This window comes from Falco peregrinus, chromosome 2 (genome assembly GCF_023634155.1).
Source record: "Falco peregrinus isolate bFalPer1 chromosome 2, bFalPer1.pri, whole genome shotgun sequence".
NCBI lineage: Eukaryota > Metazoa > Chordata > Aves > Falconiformes > Falconidae > Falco > Falco peregrinus.
Genome location: NC_073722.1, coordinates 92,469,675 through 92,488,383, shown reverse-complemented (window position 1 = coordinate 92,488,383; position 18,709 = coordinate 92,469,675). Strand labels below are relative to the sequence as shown.

The following is an 18,709-nucleotide window of genomic DNA, read 5'->3' as shown; positions in this document are numbered from 1 at the left end:
TTTTGGCTCCCACATGTTTTTTTTGTCTAATTCTAACAATTGAACCATGAGTCGAAGGCAGCGGGTTGAATTAAAGGCTGTAACTTAGTTGTGCACCAATGCTGTCACCTGCAGAAAACCATCTCCAGCTGTTTGTGAGCTGTGCTGCTGGGGGGGCAGGGGGCTCCTTGATGACTGTGAGCTGTGGCACTGCCTGCTCCATGCTTGGAAGGGGATCTCTGCCCCAAATCCTCTAAATCTCCAAAAGGGCTGAGCTGCCTTTCCCAGAGACTGCTTTGGGGCCAGGCAGATGATGCTCTTCTCTACCTGGCCCTATTGCACCATGGCCAGGGTGGGAGCGGCTGAGCCAGAAAGGCTTAGTGTGCCAGAAACCTGCAGCCCAGCTCCTGTGAGCTGTCGGTGTCGGTCTGCATTGCAAATCCTTCAGATTTGTATGCTGCTTTGGGCCCATCTAAGCCACCAAAATGATAGCTGGTCCTTGTCACGGTGCAAGGCAGGTGGAAAAATAGGCTGATAAGCGAGAAGTGAGTGTCTCATTCCCCCCTGCTCTGCAGCATTTCGTTTTGGATGAACATTTCCCAGCGCTTAGGGTTGTCCGCACCACGGTCCTATGCCTTGGTGACCTGTTCCCTGGGTTTCTGCAGGGGCCACTCACAGCATTAGCCTTGGGTGACACACTACACTGCAGTCCACCCCTTGCTTGTACTCAGTTACCCTGCTTGGGCCCTAAAAGGGATGTAGGTGATACTAAGTGACATTAAAATTGGAGCAGGCGCTGAGTGCTGCAGAGTGCCAGTGATGTGGGTGCCGGTGCCTCACTCCCAGTGGGAAGGAGCCAGGACTAGTTCTGCCACGGTGCACAGAGAACAGCATCTCTGGAGCTCAGCAGCATCTCTCGAGCTTAGCAGCACTGCAAGCGCCCAAGTTGATTTTAGGTGCTGTAGCAAGCAGTCTGAATCTGCTCGGTAATCCCTCTGTGCCTCAGTTTCCCCCATTTGAAGCAGGGCTTGTAGTAACGGCTGGTGTTTTGGCATGCAGATGAGCTCTGTGTGATGGCTGCCTTGAAGAGCAAGCCTTACCTGTGCTGGCAGCCTCTGAGCTGCTATAAAGATGAGCTGTGATGGGCACAGCAGCTCATCCAGCCCTCCTGGCCCCACAGGGGACAAGACAGTTACCTGGGGCACAAAGATGTTTTGAACATTACCACAAGCACATCTTTTAGCTATCAGTGAAATCCATGCAGGAGGGTTTGTGGTGGAAATCTCTTGGGCCAGGGCACTGAGGGGTGATGCAGCCCTGCAGAGGGCTGGTGGGCAGTAGGTGATTTTGGGGATGTGATAAGGCCAGCTTAGGATGAGGCTTTTGAATCAACCGACACTTTTCAGCCAGGTTTTGCAAGAGGAAGAACTCTCAAATGCAACATGTTCCTTAATGAAATTTGCCTTTTTTGGTGATGGGAAAGGATTGAAAGTTCTTGTAGGGAAATCATAGAATCACAGAATCATTTAGGTTGGAAAAGACCTTTAAGATCATCAGGTTCAACTGTTAACCCAGGACTGCCAAGTCCGTCACTAAACCATGTCCCTAAGCACCACATCTATGCATTTTTTAAACACAACCAGGGATGGTGACTCCACCACCTCCCTGGTCAGCCTGTGCCAATGCTTGACCACCCTTTCAAGGGAAGAAATTTTCCCTAATATCCAATCTAAACCTCCCCTAGCACAACTTGAGGCTGTTTCCTCTTGTCCTGTCACTTGTTATCTGGGAGAAGAGACCTACCTCCTCCTTTCAGGTGGTTGTAGAGATTGATAAGGTCCACCTGAGTGTCTGTGCCTCCAGGCTAAACAGCCCTAGTTCCCTCAGCTGCTCCTCATCAGACTTGTGCTCCACACCCTTCACCAACTTGGGGTGGGTCTAATTGTCACATGCACATGGGTCTGTGCATCTCCCCACATGAGCAGCCGTCCTGTGGGTGTCACCAGTCCCTTGGTACATTGCTCCCTCCTCCCCACTTGTGAGCATATCCCCCTCCAATTTCTTGCCCTTCACTTGTCTCTCCTTTTTTCTCCTTCTTCCTTCCAGAGTCAAGAAGAAGAACAAGCCCTTGAACCTCAAGATCCACAACAGTGTGGGAAGCTGTGAGAACATCCCCGCGCAGCGCTCTCCGCTCCTCTCCGAGCGCTCCCTGCGCTCCTTCTTTGTGGGGTACCCACCTTTCCTCCCCTCCACCCCTCCTGTCCACACCGAAGCCACCTTCTCAGCAAGTAAGTCCAAGCGTTTAGAGATATGTGGGTGCTTCTGGGCAAATACAAGCCGGGAAATGTGATTATATATGGCTGTATATGTACAAAACCACTGTCATATTGAATATTGATTTATGCAAACAGATACGCTCACCTATTGCAATACCAGGGGTGCAGCTGGGTGGCTGCTGTGGTTTGGAAAAGCCATGAGCCTTTCCATGCTGCCTGGGTGGTGACACCGGCTGGCTGTCACTTGAGAGTGACTTTTCCAAGGGCTCCTTTGTAAATGCAGCAGGGGTTTTACCTTCGTACAAGGAGGCTGCTTTTCAGACCTCTCCTGCTTAACAGGGTTTTGAGCTGATGCAGAGTGTTGGGTGAAGCCGGCACTGATACAGCCAGGTCTGGTGCAGACCCCACGGAGCTTGATTCCAGCAGCCAGCCCCAGTCCTGCCTGGGAGTCTGCTGGGGGCAGTTGCCCTCTTCCAGGAGATGCTGGTGGTGGGATTCAATGGCTGGATTTGGGTCAATGAGCTCACCCAGGGAGTTGCTGCTGGCTGGGGAGGAACAGCCTGATCCTTGTTCCCTGGTCTTTGACCGGTGCCTTGATTAATTCTGCAGGAACCGAAGCCTTTACGAGCCAGGTGTGGCTCACTGCCTAAACAAAACACTCCCTGAAAACATGTGGCGGCTGCTGGGAGGGGTTTGCATGCCAAGAGCTGTGGCGGGGAGGATGAGCACCCCTTGCCTCTTGTTGCTCAGCTAAAAACTTCCTCCAGCTCCCTATCTAGGCTGGTTTTCTGCCACTTCCCCCTCCCCAGGCTTTCCCCTTGTTTGCTTTCCCAAAATGCGGTCTTTCTGGTTTGTGTTGGGTTCTTCCAGTCGTGCTTACTGCTCAGCTCTTGGCTGAGGAAGGGGTTTGCAGGCAGCACCCCTCCCTGCCCATCCAGCCCCCCAGCAGGTTTTCCTCCTCCCTGTACTGCTCGCTGGGGTGCGAAGCAGCACTGGGATGGCTTTGCTGGCCGCCCTGAGTGTGGCTTTGCAGGCACTGGCTGCCTGTACGATGGGGCAACTCATTCGCCCCACTTGCATCCCCACAGCCATGCCTCTCCCAGCCCTCTGCAAGGCAAAACCATCATGATTTCTTTTTTTCTTTTTTTTTTTTTTTTTACACCAATCGGTTTGGGATCATTGAATAATCATCGAGCCATTTCTAGCATCCTTCTGCTCCCCTTTCTTTGGCTTTGGGGACAATGGGACCTGGCAGGATTTCTGTGGGCAAGTAATGAGATGTCTAGAGATGAGATTTCTGGAGATGTCCAGCTCCCTGCCTCTCCCACTGGCAAAGCCAGCAGATTTGCCTGGAGCGAGGGGTATTTTTGCATTGCTATTTCCTCCGCAGCAATGGCTGTGTTCAACTTGCAGCCCAGAACGATGGGGAGTAGCAGACCAGAAACCAAGAAATAAAACCCATTCTTAGCACCCGCCCCCGCTGTGTCTGGTTGCATTAGGTTTCCTTACGCATCAGCATTGGATTACATCCCATGGTGTGATAACCTGATGTAATGTGGCATCACAGGAACGTGATGCAATGAGAAGTGATGGGCTATCAAGTGACTAACGCTGCTCAAGAGGTGTCTCTTCTCATTTCCCTCTACCCTCCAACTTTCTTGGCTGCTGTGAATGTTTGTTTTCTGGGCTAGATGTGAGCCATGGAGAGAAAAGTTTGGTTGCACCAGCCGGTTGGTTGATCCTTGTTGAGAGGTTTTTAGCATCAGTGAAACCATTTGGCTCTTGCAGGACCCACATCTGTGTGCTCCACAACCCTTGCTCCTGGGGACTTGTGGGGAAAATTAGGTGCTACAATCCCACTAGATTGTAGTTTTTCTAGCTCTCTTGTGTTTCTGCAACATTTCCATACCAGTGGCCTTGTCCTCAAGCTGCACCCCAGGCTTCTGCCTGTTTCTATGTTTGCTCTCTGGTTTGTGTCCCTGTAGGGAGAGTGGCTGCATCCTGCGCTCAGCAGCTGGGTGCTGAGCGTGGCGTTATAGGGAGAGAGATGGAACTTAATGGGGCTTGGTGCCAGGGTTTATTACTTGGCAGAGCCATGAGTGATGCCAAGCGGTGCAGAGGCACATTTATTTGTGGGGAGGGGAAGATATCTCTGCAGCTTTCCCCATGCCCCACATTTTGCTGTTATAGGACCTGGGTGCCTTGCCCCGGCTCTGGTCCCCTGCTCACCTCTCACTGCTGCTCTCGCTCGTCCAAAGTACCAGGGCTATGAGAAGCCCTGATCACAGTTTGGGGGTCACTCCTTGACCCATCTCCTGGGGTGCCACTATTTCTCATTGCCTTTTAAGTGCAGTGGGTTTCCTATGTGCCGCTGGATGAGCTCCATGGGGCTCACCCAGGGTGCGAGCTGGTGAATCGTGCCCACTCCACATCCCAAGGACCTCTCCATCCTCATGCATGGATGTAGTCGGGCAGCCAAGTTCTCCACAATATCCCACCCCCATGACTGTGGGTACCTAAGCCTTTATAAAACCCCAACAGAAAACTAATTCTTCCTTTTTTGTCTTGTGGGATCAGCATGGCAGCACCTGGTATGCTCTGGATTGTTGTGGAATTGCTTCCCTAAGCACTGAAACAAAAAAATGTTGCTGTTGTCAGATTGAGATGCAGAGGAGGAGCCCAGCGACCCTTGGCAAGACCCCCTTCTCCCTGGCTGTCTCTCTGTGATCGCTTTTCAACAGCCAGGGCATCTTGCTTGTGGCAGGAGCATGCTCCCATCTGAATCATCTCTGGTCCTAATCGGATGCGGGTTTGGATGCTTTTCTCTTACTTCTAATAGCCAATTAGGTAGGGTAGGTATGGCTGGTGGAAAGGGATTCAGGATCATGTTCAGTGGATCAAGCCCTGCGCTGGGAATCCAGGAGCCCTAAATCCAGCCTTTCGGCTGGAAAGGACCAGGCAGGACCTGAGAGTGTGATGCTAGCGTTGAAGGTGCACGTGTCCAAGCAGTCAGTGCCATTCACCGTGGTCCCTCTCTGCAGGCATCCCGTCCCCAGTGCTGGGGGTGGTTTTGTGGGAAGAGACTTCTCCTTAACCCTGCCCTGGCCCAAACCACCTTCAGCAGGGGACTTCCCAAGTGGGGCATCATTTCTTTGTGACCATCAGCAGTTTTCTCCTCCCTGAACCTGCCCTGCTGCCAGTACAAGCCACGGTATGAGCACTCCATGGCCATGTTGGCAGCTTGGCTGGGAGTTCCCTGCAGCCCACATCTGGCCACAGCTGGCTACCTCGCTATCCAGCTGCTCCAGCTGGCAGTGAGGCACCAGAGGGTTTCCTACCCCAGCAGCGCTGTGCGGAGCTGAAGAATACAGCTTTGTCTGGGTAAGCCTAATTGACCCTGCAAGACTGTGAACTGGGGGTGGGTGGGTGGTGGGGAATCACAATGCAAGTATTTAAGCCAGTGAAGCGACTGAACGTGACATTTCAGCTGTATAAATGGGATTGTCACGCTGCAAAGAGGAACTGCCGGGATTATAAAGTGACTCTGTTTTCTTCCTAGAGAGATGCTCTGAGAATAGCTCTGCCTTCTTCGGCTGCTTTGCATGGTCCCCTCTGCAAGGGCTGAGGTTTCATTTCAGCTCGCTTGGATCATCCTTCCACCGGGACACCACGGGGAGGTTGCTGGGTTTGGACCTGGCTGCGATTGCGTGCAGAATATTTGCTGTGTGTGCTAGTGGAGGGGGCAGGCTGACTCCCTTTTTAACCAGAATCCTGTGTGGATTTTATATCATGGGGAGGGAAAGCTGCTGGTGCTGCTGCTCCAAGTGTTGCTGCAGGTTCCGTTGCTGCTGCAGCTGGGCTAGTTGGGAATCTCTCCCATCCTATTTTGGCCCTAAAAAGAGCCAGAGGGAGGACTGAGGTGTCTCATGGAGGGACTTTGCACCCTTGGGTGCACCCTTTGCTGCAGAGCAGCTTGCCAGTGTGCTTGGCTCCCCAGTTGGGATGATGCAGGCAGTAACCTCTGCCAGCATCCTCCATCACTGTCATGGTATGGGCCCCCCGGCTGTGATTTCTGCCTGGGGTGCAGGTGGTAGATATAAACCTGATGCTGTAACTGTCGTGGTTGTCTTCCAGGTGACTGTTGAACTGTTTCAGCAGGAGGCTGTACTCTGGTGTCTTCCCATAATCTCTCCAGGGGACTCAACCACCCTGGTGCTGGTGCTGGGGGTGTTTTGGTGGCTGCCTGGGGTAGAGGCAGATCTGTAGGACATCTACAGACAAGCACAGTCTCCTGGCCGTTCCTTGGCTTTGTGGTGATTCATCTCGGGATGCTTTCCAAGTTCACTTCTATCGATTTTATCCATCCCATTCATAATGTGAACATCAACGGATGCTGTTTGTTGTAGTAGGAGGAGGAGGGTTTGTTTATTGGGCTGTCGCTATGATGGATAACATGTTCACACCAATTCCCTGGGCATCCAGAAAGGTGCCAGGAGATGAAGAAGGGGGATATTGTGCCAAAATGTGGTCCCCATCAGTGTGGTTCAGCACGGCTGCCAGCCCCAGGTGTGGCTCTTGGTGTGTTCAGTAGGATGTGGGGGGTTGCTGAGCCCCAGGGAGGGTGGGAACCCCAAATAAATGAAACTGGGGAGCTCTGGCTGCTCTTGTCCATGCAGGAAATGCCCAGGCATTCCGCCTCCCTGCTGGGGAGTGAAGGGGAGACATCCACACCGGCAGCTGAAAGGCACGGAGGAGCTGTCGGGATGGCAGCGGGGGTGAGGAGGGTGTCACGGCCAAGGCAGTATCCTGGTCCCCGTCACCTCCGAGGTGCGCGGGTGCCACTCAGGGACCAGCGGTGGCTGTCACAGCTGCCTGTCACCACTGGGGAGCCGGGCGGCAGGGCTCTTCTCCCATGTCGGCTGTCAGAGATGCACCGGAGGTGGCTGTCACCCTCTGCCCGGGCAGTTTCCCCCCTTCTCTGCTCTCCTCCTGGTGCATCTGATCCCATCAAGCACGGGCTGTTGACTCAAGGATGAGCTGTGCTGCGCGGAGCAGGAGCTGTGACCTTTGCCAGCGCGATGCTGCGGCGAAGGAAAGAGCGGAGGCTTTGGCTTACTCGGGTGGAGGGTGGCATCCCCCGGCGTTGGGTGCCCAGCTGCGGGGATCGATGTGTGGGGTGGCACTGTGCAGTGTCCCCATGTTGAGGAGCAGGGTTTGGCCTTTGAGGGTCCCTCCAGGTGATGGGGAGACGGGAAAAAGGGATGGGTGCTTGGCCAGGAGGTCCCCATTGGGCTGCTCAGTGGGTACCAGCTGTGTTCTTCCCTGGGAAATTACACCCGTGCCCATTAAATGCCACCTCAGAGAAGGAGGTGGGGGGGAGAATCCTAAAACTGCCCTCACATGCTTGTGCGGGGAATTATGGCTGAGAGCTCTGATTTTCAAGCCATAAAGGAGGTTGCTGGTGATAAACGTGTAAGTAATGACTGACACCAGGGCAGGGGAGGTCCGGAGACATCAATTGCTGCGGGGCAGCTCGGGGTCGGTAGCATGGGGCAGCGAGCTGCCAGCAGCAGGAGGATGGAGGGAGGCAGGCAGCCGGCTGTCACGCTTCAAAGCTTGTGAGGGTCAACTTATCCTGCTGCCGTGGGCTCGGCTGCAGCACCTCGGGTCGGGTACTTCTCCATCGTGGGGTCCCTATGACACAGAGCGGTCCCCCTGGGGTGGTGGGACATGCTGCTGTGGCCACAAGGCTTTTTTTTTCTTGCAATAATCTCTTAATTGTGGCAATTTGGGGGTTTTGATGACAGTATTCCTCCTGTGCCAGGGGGAGCCTGCTGCATCCGCACCTTCCCTTTTGGGCACCACCCTGATGTAATATTGCATGGGAAGAAACAGCTTTTTCTCTGGGTGGGCTTCTCACCTGCACAGGTTAAAGGGGAGAATCACCAATTCAGTTCACTTCCCCCTGCCCGTGGGGCTGTTCCCTGCGACAGTGGGGTGCCTCTCCCGCCCTTCTGCCCCACTTTGCTTGTTTTCCATCCTGCAAACAGCAGGGCTATTGTTAAATGCTGTGATCCTTCATGTATTGCTCCCTCTAATGAACATAATTAGCCGTGAATCACGTAGGTCTCCTTTTTGTTAGGAGGTTAAAATCCCTGATATGCTTTAATACATTTTTGCAGTGAGCACATTTAGAAAGTAATTAAAAGGCTCAGCCATCTTTGCCTACATCCCCTCTCCCCCTCCCCAGGATGGTGGGATTTAATTGAGGCCAGGTGAAAGTTAGTGGAAATAAATTGTGGCTGATAAAGTGGAGGTTGTAATTTAATTCTGGGAGAGGAGCTGTTCTTGCCTGGGTGTTTAGTTCACCAAGGACCAGTGTTGGGGCAGGGAGCGGGGGAGATGACTTACTTGTGTAATATGATTTACTGATGAGAAAATGACATTTAGGGAGGTGCAGTGCTCATGCGTGGAGTGGTCCCACTCTTCAGGGCTTCATCTCTGGGGCTTGTGGACATGCCCAGGAGGTTGCAGGTATTGGGGGAGCAGGAGGGATGCTGGTCCAGGAGCCTGGGGTGAGTTGTCTCAAGGGCTGGTGAGAAGCATGGGTCAAAAATATTGGCATACTGCTGGTGTAAAACAGCCAGCCTGAGGCTGGGGGCAGCAATTACCTTAATTGACTTTGTAGTCCTTAAACATCTTAATTGCCGGCTCTGCCTGAGGGGTGATGGGGATCGAGGCGGCAGAGTAAGAGAAGGAGCCGGAGCAGCTGCTGGCAGGAGATACTGGAGATGGATGTGTTTTAGGATGCTCCCAAGACTTTTAACAGCGCCTTGCACGGGAAGCAGCATGTAAATGTAACCTTCAGAAAGAGAGCGCAATTAAAACACCCTGCCGCCCGCTATATTAAAATGGGATATTAAAGCAAACAGTGGTTCTCCCCACTCTGAGGGATAATATTGAAAGCGTATTTAGTGAGGGATTTGCTGGCATACTGAGCAAACGGCTGGGCTTGCAGCTGGGGTCTGCTGCTCGGCTCGCATCGTGCTGGGGCTGGTTGCTTGTGCCTGGGAAACCTCTCGAATCCCTTATTGAAAATCCAGCCTTGAATCCCTGGCACAGATCCCCTCCCTGGAGCTGAGCATCCTGCAGGGCAGGACCTCTCCTGTGGCCAGTGCAGCTAGCAGGAGGAGGAGGAGGGTCTCTGCCCTTGCTGAGGCTGAAGGGGGATGTGGAATCTGAGCGCAGCACGGGCATGGCGGTGCTGCTAATTACCTGCCTACTCCAGCTGGTGCTAATGAACTTATCTCTTTTTCCTTACCCAGCCAAGGTCCCGTTACCCTTCCTCCCCCCTTTTCCCTTAGAAGGAGAGCACTGAGCCTGCTTTTTACTTTGTTCTTCTATGTGAATATGAGTTAAATTGCCTTCCAAGTGACTGATACTTGGCTTTTTGTGCTGCCACAGCCAGAAAACATGATGATGTCTTATTAATAAATGATGCAGTTGCTGTTTTGGCTTCATTCTCCCTTTCTAGTTTGGACATCATGACGTGGCTCTGATGGCTTTGCAATCCTGCTCTGCATGCACATGGAGTGGGTGCATTACCTTCCACCTCTCTCCCTGGCCCAAACTGGATGCTGGGGGCTGTTATGGGGGACAGGAGACCCTAATTCCCTGCAGACCCAGGCACAAAGCCAGAGGCCTCTTGCTTTCCAGAAAGGGAGCCCAGTGGGGCATCTCCAAGGGGAAATATCAGGCAAAGCCTATTTTTAGTGTACATCCTTTGCTCCCCTCCTCAAAAGCTTGAACCCTAGCTCTTTCCTTTATTCCCACCTGATGGTTTTCCCTGTCTTTCCTCTCTCTGCAGATACGCTGTCAGTGCCTCGCTGGTCCCCGCAGATCCCCCGTCGAGATCTAGGAAACTCGATAAAACACAGGTATGCCAACCCTGCCACAGCGCCGTGTGAATCCCCCCGATTCCACGGGATGAGCATCTCCCTTTCCATCTCTGGTCTGGGATAGGAGGCTTGGGGCTGTTCCCCCTGTTTCCCGTGCTGGGCTGTGCTGTGCTGTCCTAGAAGCCCATTTAAATTCCATTTCAGTTCAGATTTGGTTTAGATAAGGCTTGAGTCGCTATCAATAAAAGCTATGTATTATCCGTGACCTTGCCAACCTCCAGCAAATTTCCTATCTCTAGATTATTGCCCTTCAATATCTACCTCAAGAAGGAAAAGGACTAGAAATAGCCCTCAGTGCTGCTGTTTGGTGGGGCAGCTGCTTTTCTGACAGGCTGGAAACTTAGGTCCCCAGGGCAGGGAGGCGTTTTGGGGGCTCTGGCCACAGCCTGGGGTGGGCAAAGCTGGGGAGCTGCAGCAAGCTGGTGCCTAATCCCCATCCTGGCTGGCTTGGACCCCCTTTGGAGCAGGCTGTGCTGTTCTGTATAACCAAAGGAGGGCTCAGATTTGTGCTTTGGCATCCCTAGAAAGATGCTTTGACACCTGCAGCAGCATTTGAGGGCAGCAAGGAAAGGATAAATCGGGACTTGGGAGATGTTCCTGCAGGAGCACGAGTGGGGCAGCACCACTTCATCTCTCCCTGGCCACTCTCCTTGTTTGTCTCCACAGGTTTTCCACCAAGTACTGGATGTCTCAGACATGCACTGTCTGCGGGAAAGGAATGTTGTTCGGCTTAAAATGCAAAAACTGCAAGTACGGCACGGTGCCGGAGCTGCTTGTGTCGCTCCTTAATATTGCAAGGGGGATAACTAGGGTTTTGCTGGTAGAGGCTCAGGCATGGGGAGAGCAACCAACCTTTTGCTCGCTTATCCTTGCAGGAAGCTTTAATGAGACGTGAAATTGGGTGAAGAACACCCCAAAATGGTGCTGAGGTTGGGTCTGCGTGCCAGGGATGGGAGTGGGGTCCTTGGGGAGGATGCTGCCCACCAGACCTCGGCTCTGCTCACACCAGAGCTCTGAGTCAGATCCTGCCAGCCTTGGCCTGGCTATAGATACCCACCTTATAGGGTTACACATGGAATTGTCTGCAGAGATGGGGGGATGGATGTGCTGAACCAAGAGCTGAGAGTGGCTTCAGTGAGAGTGTCACCTGCCTGTGGGGTGGCTCTGGACATCAGAGGGGTTTTGCCTGAAGCCTTGGGCTGTATCCTCTATTTTTGCAGCAGCAAAAGTCTTGGGGGCCTCTGTTTCTTGGCAACGTCGTGGCACTTGTGGAGCCAACCCATCCCAAATCGCAATTAAGCTGTGGTGCAAAGGAAAGGGGCCGTGCTGGCTGTAAAATTGGACAGGACTGGAAAAAGATAGTGAGGCAGAGGCTGGGACCACTTCTACTGCTTTAAATCCAGTGGAGCCCAGCTCTTAGACAGTATCGTGCAGCCATCAGCACTTAGTAAAGCTGCTTCTGGAGATGCAATTGCCTTTTCTAGGGATGGGTGCTGGGAATATGCTGATCATCTGCAGGTAACTGAGTTAGCTAGAGCTATGAAGTGATAACGACTGCTGTTGCTGTTGATTAAATGCTGATGAGTTAGCAAATTGGGTTTTAAATGTGGACAAGAAATGCCTGGTTGCTCTGCAGCTGGTGATGGGTTTCTGGAAGTGATATTATCAAATATATATATTTTAAAGTGGTGATTCCTATTGCATTCAATGCTCAAGCAACTGGAAGCTTTGTGCCTGCAGGCACTGCCTGCTGTGCCTGCCTGGGGCTGGTCCCTGTGCGGGAGGAGGGATGCTGGGACCTGCCCCTGTGATGCTGTGGCTCCGGCTCTGTGCTGGTCCTGCTGCCTGTAGTTGCTCAGAAAAGAGCAAATAAATGCCTTGGTTGTAAAAAGTTAGGGTGAATGCAAAGAATTTAGGTTCACCAGCTTTGTCATAGCCCCTTGGCCCTGGTGCTGCTTTCCCCGGGAACAGGAGGGGAACAAGCAGGTAAAACAAACAAATAGACCCCAACCCCCCCAGGCATCAAATACCAAATTAATCTCTGCCTTTCCCTCTAGGAACAGCTTTGTAATAAAAGCTAACATGCACGGCTTCTGAACTTTCATTACGCAGCTCATTGACTTGTAGCTGCCATCTTTTTTTCCCCATCCTTTACCCTTGGTTTTTTAAATCCTTCCTTTTTACCTTTTCCCCCACGGCTCTCCCCACTCTTCTGGGGCCACCACGGCAAAGCATGAGCTGGAGACTCGTTTCCATCTCTAATTAAGAACGAACGGGAAGGTTTTGGGGTGGGGGAGCCTGCTTATGCCTATATACATGGCCCAGGGGTGAAGCCCTCTGTAGACTTCTGCCCCAACTATGCAAAACCAGGCAAAGCTCTGCAGAATATTCAATGTAGCCGTAAATGCTCTCGTTATTTTTGTTAAATGTCCTGGTAATAAAGCTAGGAGGGGAGGGCACAATGGCAGAGATTCATCAGGAGCCAAAGCGAGCCAGGGCAGCTGCTTCCTCCCCCTCTGCTGCCCCTTAATTTAATCAAGCTTAAAGCAGCGTTGGTGCGAGATGGTTGTCGCAGGGAAGTGGCTTTCCCCTGAGCACAGGTCTCTGCTCCTTGTATTTTAGCCAAGGCTGGCGGAAGTGACAATTCTGGGCATCCTCAAGCCGGCTGGTGGGTGCCTTGCCCCCCACAGCTGGTAGAGAAAGGGGCGAGCTGGGCAGCCCCCCAGGCTCAGGAGCTCCTGCACCCCTCCACTGGGACAGATGCACCTGCCATGGCTCTCATTTGCCAAGGGCATGCATCCCCTGCGTCCTCCCAGCCGACCCACCCTGATGCTCTGGGACGTGCATACCCATACCTGCAGCCCGACAAGGTGGCTTGGGAGTCACGGGTCTTCCCAAGCGCAAGCTGCAGGACCACAGGATCCAGGAGGGCTTGCCCTGGGAGCACCCAGGGGCTGTGCACAGCCGAAATATTACATCAGGTCACCTTCCTGGGTGGAGAAAGGGTCCCTGGTCTGCAGCGATGCTCTCTGCTCCCAGCCGCATCCCTCTGGCTGTACCATGATGCTCTGCATCCCCTTTGCCCTGGCTTCTCACGCCTTTTTCTCTGTTCCCTGCTAGGCTCAAGTGCCACAACAAATGCACCAAAGAGGCCCCTCCGTGTCACCTGCTGATCATCCACCGTGGAGGTAAGGGCCTTTCTTCCCCTTCTGCCTCCGTGGATGTTGCCACCAGGTAAAACTTTCAAAAGCTCCCCGGGCGATTCGGGAGCCTGACCCTCGCTGACGGCCGGCGGGACGGAGGCTCCTGAACCGCTTGGGCGCTCTGTGAAAATTTTACCCACCGTTTTTTCCGCTTATAGGGAGACGAGCCGTTCGGGGCGAGGCAGATTTGCATTGCAAACCACTTCCACCCACCCTTCCCCTGCCTCCTTTTCTTTTCAGATTCCCCACCGCACGGGGTAAGTGCAACAGGTTTTAGCCTTTTGCTACTGTTGAGAGCTTAGGGCAGATGCGTGGGACCCGAAATCTCCCGCGGCGCTGTCGGTGCATGGGTGTCCCCACAACGGGGATGCAGCCGTGCCCCTGCGGATGCTTGTGGTGCTTTCGGAGCTGCCTTATCCCGCTCTCCTCCAGGAGAGCCCGTCCTAAAATCCACAAAGGAGGGACAACTTTGCAGCAGGACAACGGGCATCGCTTCCCACCTCTTTTCTTCCAGATTTTGGCTGAGTGCTCTCTGATGGCCAGAGGACTGTTGACTGCCTAAGGGAAATGTTTCCAATTATTATTGCCTTGAATGTCAAGCTCTTAAGGCCGTTATACTGTGTCACCAAACCCACACTCCTCGGTTCAGTCATGGGGAAATGCATTGTGCTGGTGGCACCTCGCAAGGCGAGTGGGGAATGCTGTGGCTTGGAGGGGAGCAATTTTGCAGCCTCCCCTCTGCCCTCTGTGCCCTCTCTTGTGGCAAATTTGGGTGGAAGGGGCTGAAGATTCCCCTGTCATGCTCTGAGCTGCTGCAAACCCTGACCAGGAGGCAGGGAAAGCAGTGTCCCATGCTGCTGGGGGCAGGTGAGCTCCTGGGGTGAGCAGAAATTTGAGTTTACGGCTGCGGTCTGCAATGTTGCTAAAGCCAGAGCTTCCCACTGTGTGTATTAGCACAGGAGCAGTGTGGCTTTGGGGTGGCCTCAGCATCAGTGAAATAGCCCCCCTAAAAGCTCTTAAATACATTGTCTTGCAGCCAGCCCCAGGCTGCAGGCTGGCTTTCCCACCCCCCCACCCCCCAAAAAAAAAACAATCTTCCTGCTGAGAGCGGAGCACTCTCAGCCAGCTCCTTCTCCTCTCCCTGAAAAGCTGCAGTGAGGAAGAGGATGGTGCCTCCTCCCAATGCTGGCTGCCCCCCTGGCGTGGCTGTGGCAGCTGCTGAGCCTCCCCAAACTGCAGCCTCTTGGCAGGGGCAGAAGGGTGCAGTTTGCATCCCACCACGGGGGGCTCTAAGTCCCCCACGTCCTGGGGTGGGGGTTGGCTGTAGCTGGGGTGCAGGGGGGTGCCCAAAGGCTGGCTGCATCCTGGGGCAGGAGCCGAGTGGCTGAGGTGCTGCGGGGGATTGCTTTGGAGAGTGATTCAAGAACGGTTTGCAAGTGCAGGGTGACCCCAAGTGCTCCTTCGAAGCTTTGATGTCTCCCCATCTCTCTCCCCCTCCTCTCCACTCCCTTTTCCCCTCTCTCCCTTCTTAATCCAGCAAGGTTAGTCCGGACAGAGTCGGTGCCCTGCGATATCAACAACCCTTTAAGGAAACCTCCCAGGTATTCGGACCTGCACGTCAGCCAGACGCTCCCTAAAACCAACAAACTCAACAAGGTGAGCTGCTCCCGCCAGCCCTGCACACCCCTCCGCACCCACCCCCGTCAGAGGGGACCGGCCACGTGTCGCTGAAATATTAGCAGCTTTTGCTGGTTCTTCACGTGCAGCTGGTGCTCTTGCAGACAAGGGGCCAAATCCAGCGGTATTTTCAAATGCCACCTGAGCTGGGTTGCTTGAGCCACCCTGTTTGCCTCGGCTTTCCCAACGGGGATGCTCCTTGCAGGAAGAGCAGCAGCTTTCCCAGGGCATGTCCTTTAGGAGCATCAGTCCTGTTTGCTGGGTGGGAGCACGGCTCAGAGGGTAATTTCTAAAAGAAGGAATTGGAGAGCAAAAGGAGCCATGCCCTGACCTTGTGTTTGGGGCAGGAGGGGACGGGTGAGTTGTCCCCAGGATGGGACATCTCCCAGCCCCTCAGCCATCTGCTAGGACCAAGCCTTGCAGGTGTGTCCGTGGGTGTCCAGGCATATCCACACCCATGGGACTGATGTGTGTGTCAGCTAGTGGGCAGGAGCTGCCTAGAAACCCGTTTGGGGGCTTAAATAATAATAAAAAAATAATCCCATGGACTAGTGTTAATTCAAGGAGCAGAGTGAGGGTGAGCTTGGTGTTGAGGCAGGATGAGCTGCGCTGTGAGCAGAGCAGTGAACCCCTCACCCCTTGGGTTTCCCAGTGTGGGATGCATCCACCGAGATTATTTCTGTTAACAATAAAATGGGATCAGCACTTTCGAAATAGCCTGTGTCCCACCAGTCCTGCTCCATTGTGGCCTCTCAGTCTCCAGGTGTAAGCTGAATTTGAGGCGGTTTGAGGTCTCTGCTACTACCTGAGACTTCTGTAAATAACAGATTTATTGTTACAGATAAAACAAGCCCAGAATTTGATTGTGTCCCTGGCAAAGCTGGTCAAGTCAGACCTGGCAGTGCACCTGGCTCTCTTGTTTCTGCCCTGCATTAACAGCGATCAAACTGGCATGGGGTTATTTTTAATGAAATTTAGAGCCTGTTGTCTTCAGTGGAAAATTTCTCTCTGGTGGCCGGAGGTAGTGCAGGGTGGGGTGTTTGCAGGCTGGAAGTGCTCAAAGGGAGGGAGATCCTTGGTGTGATGGGGAACAGGACATCAAAGCCTGGCAGGACCCCCCAGCTCCTCCTGGGCCTCAGCATCTTCTGCCTGTCGGTAAAGGCTGGGTACCAGATGATGCTCTCTTGGATGCAGTTTTTAAACCTAAATCTCTTGGGGTACCTTTAGTGTAATGATCTGCTCTGATCTGTTGTTATGGAGTGGTGCAAATTCCTTTTTGAGGTTGGAGAGCTACTGCAGGTATGCAGAAGAAACAGAGATGCGTTAGTGCACTTTTTAGTGCCTGTCCTTCCAGTGATTTGTTTTCATTTTATTAGAGGGCAGTGGGGAAGTGACTCAGCTTACTGATGAAGGCTTTGGGTGTGAAGGGCATCAGTCCTGTTTCTCCTTCTGCCTCTGCCGCACAGTCTTTTCACCTTTCGTAGCTTTTCTCTCACCAGAGCTCCGTGATGCACAGTGTGTGTGTGTATGTGTGTACAAATATACGTATGTGTTTGGCTTTGACCTGAGCACTCCCATTCAGGTTGAAGTTTCCTCTATAAATGTGCTTTATGCAACAGGGGCCCCTTCTTACTTTGATGTTTCTAAAAGCATTTCTGTAGATCCTCTGTTCGCTGTGGATCCCATTGAAATCTTATTGTTAGTGGCCTTCAGTGTTGTTTAAAAAACCAATTTACCTAGCCAAGATTGTTGTGCATGTCAGGTTGGTCTATATAAAGCGTATGTGGATTTCCTGGAAAGCTGAGCTCATTTAAAGATTAATCTATTTGGACAAAATTACCTGCTTGGGGGGCGCATGCAGATTTTCTAACCTTGGAGGGATCTTGCCACAGGAGCTCACGTCTGGAGATGGGAGCGCTTGGTGCTGCTGAAAGTCAGACCCTGTTAAGCATCACCAGCTTGGGCAGCAAGGTCACAAGCAAAGCGGGAAATTCTGGCCTCAATTTTCCTTTCAGATCTAAGATATCCAGACAGGATCTCCTCCCCTTTTGCTCCCAGGGGTCCTTTCTCACCCATTGCAGTGTGCCCTGAAGAGGCACACCCAAAGCTGCCGTCCTTGCCTCAATTAGCAATGGTCAACAAAGGGCAAGGGATGTGTTGGTTGATCCTTTCAAATCTGCCTCAGCTCAGCCCCCTGCTCCGAGCGAGGCATGGGTTTTTGGCTGAAAGGAGGTCAGCAGAAGCTGTCAGGTCCTTGATGCCTCTAAGGACCGAGCCCCATGGATGTGGTCCCCAACTCTGGTCTTGGTGGCCACGGGTCTGCAGACACGGTAGGGTTTGGGGAGCTCCCAGGTGTGGGTGCGCAGCATGGAGAGGCTGCCAAAGGAGCCCTGTTTCTGGTGTAAAATGGCCTTGGTGCAAACTGTGAATACAAATGGCTTTGGAGAAGGCCAGGCTGGGGCTCTGGTTGTTTTCTAGGGCTTTTGGAAATGGGGGACTGGGATGGCCTGTGTAGCTCTTGCTTGTCACCCAGAGTCCTCTGCACTGGGAGCACCTTGGGTGGCATCGGCCGGCACTGCTCTCACTGACTCCTTCTCTCCCTCCTCGTGTCCTGCAGGACCACATCCCAGTGCCCTACCAGCCAGACTCCAGCAGCAACCCCTCCTCCACCACCTCCTCCACGCCCTCCTCACCTGCTCCACCGCTGCCACCCAGCGCGACACCGCCGTCCCCCCTGCACCCCTCCCCACAGTGCCCGCGCCAGCAGAAGCAGTTCAACTTGCCAGGTACCGTGAGCTCCCCCCTCCTCATCTGCCCCACGGGAGGGGCTCGTGCCCCGGGGTGTACTCAGGGGAAGGGTCTGCTCCAGCTGCTTGCTTGCCTGGACTTACACCGGGATGGGGAAAAGCTGAAAGCAGAAACGAGCGGCAAAGATGAGTTGAGGATAATTCAGGTTGGGAGGGAGCTTGGGAGTCTCTAGTCAAACCTCCTGCCTGAAGCAGAGCTCAAGGCTTGATCTGCTTTGGACTTGAAAACATCCAAGGATGGAGCCGGCACAACCTCTGTGGGCAACCTGCTGTGCTTGAAGCTACAGAAGCCTTTCCAAGCGTGACTTCTCTGTGGCTTGTGCCCGCTGCATTGCCTCAACAGCAAACGGGAAACAAGGGCTTACATCTCCACGAGGGTAACCGGGGTTAGCCTCATCGTGCCTTTGGGGTGATGGGCCTCCAACAAGCTTGTTGCCAGCATGTGTGGTGTGATAGTGGGGAGCAGCTGATGCTGGGGGTATCTGACGTGGCTTGTCCCACTGAGTCTTGCCCGGGTACCTAGGACTCATCTGCTCCTGGAGCTCAGTCTCTTCAGGAATGATGGAAGAGGCAATTTGGTCACAGTGGCTGCAGGACACAGAGTTACATTAAATGTCCAAAACCGCTTCTTCTGGCCTGAGGACGTGCTGAAGCATGTCCCAGTGCAGCTACCTTTGGGATGTCCTTGGGGCAATGCTGCTGCTCCAGGGAAGGTCCCTTCCGGGAGGGGAACAGCTCAGCATCACTCCTGGCAGCATGGAGGGGCTCGTCTGCCTCTCCAGCCACTTCCAAAAAGGGTCTGGGGAGGG

The 18,709-nt window shown here is 53.4% G+C and overlaps 1 protein-coding gene across 1 annotated transcript in view; it reads left to right on the top strand.

Moving 5' to 3' along the window:
• The window catches only part of KSR2 (kinase suppressor of ras 2), an 80,688-nt gene that overhangs the window by 29,933 nt on the left and 32,046 nt on the right, over window positions 1-18,709 (top strand). The window contains 7 exon segments of the mRNA XM_055796805.1: window positions 2,086-2,267; window positions 10,123-10,192; window positions 10,880-10,963; window positions 13,334-13,401; window positions 13,575-13,673; window positions 14,954-15,072; window positions 17,711-17,879. Of these exon segments, the coding sequence (XP_055652780.1) occupies window positions 2,086-2,267; window positions 10,123-10,192; window positions 10,880-10,963; window positions 13,334-13,401; window positions 13,575-13,673; window positions 14,954-15,072; window positions 17,711-17,879 (791 nt within the window).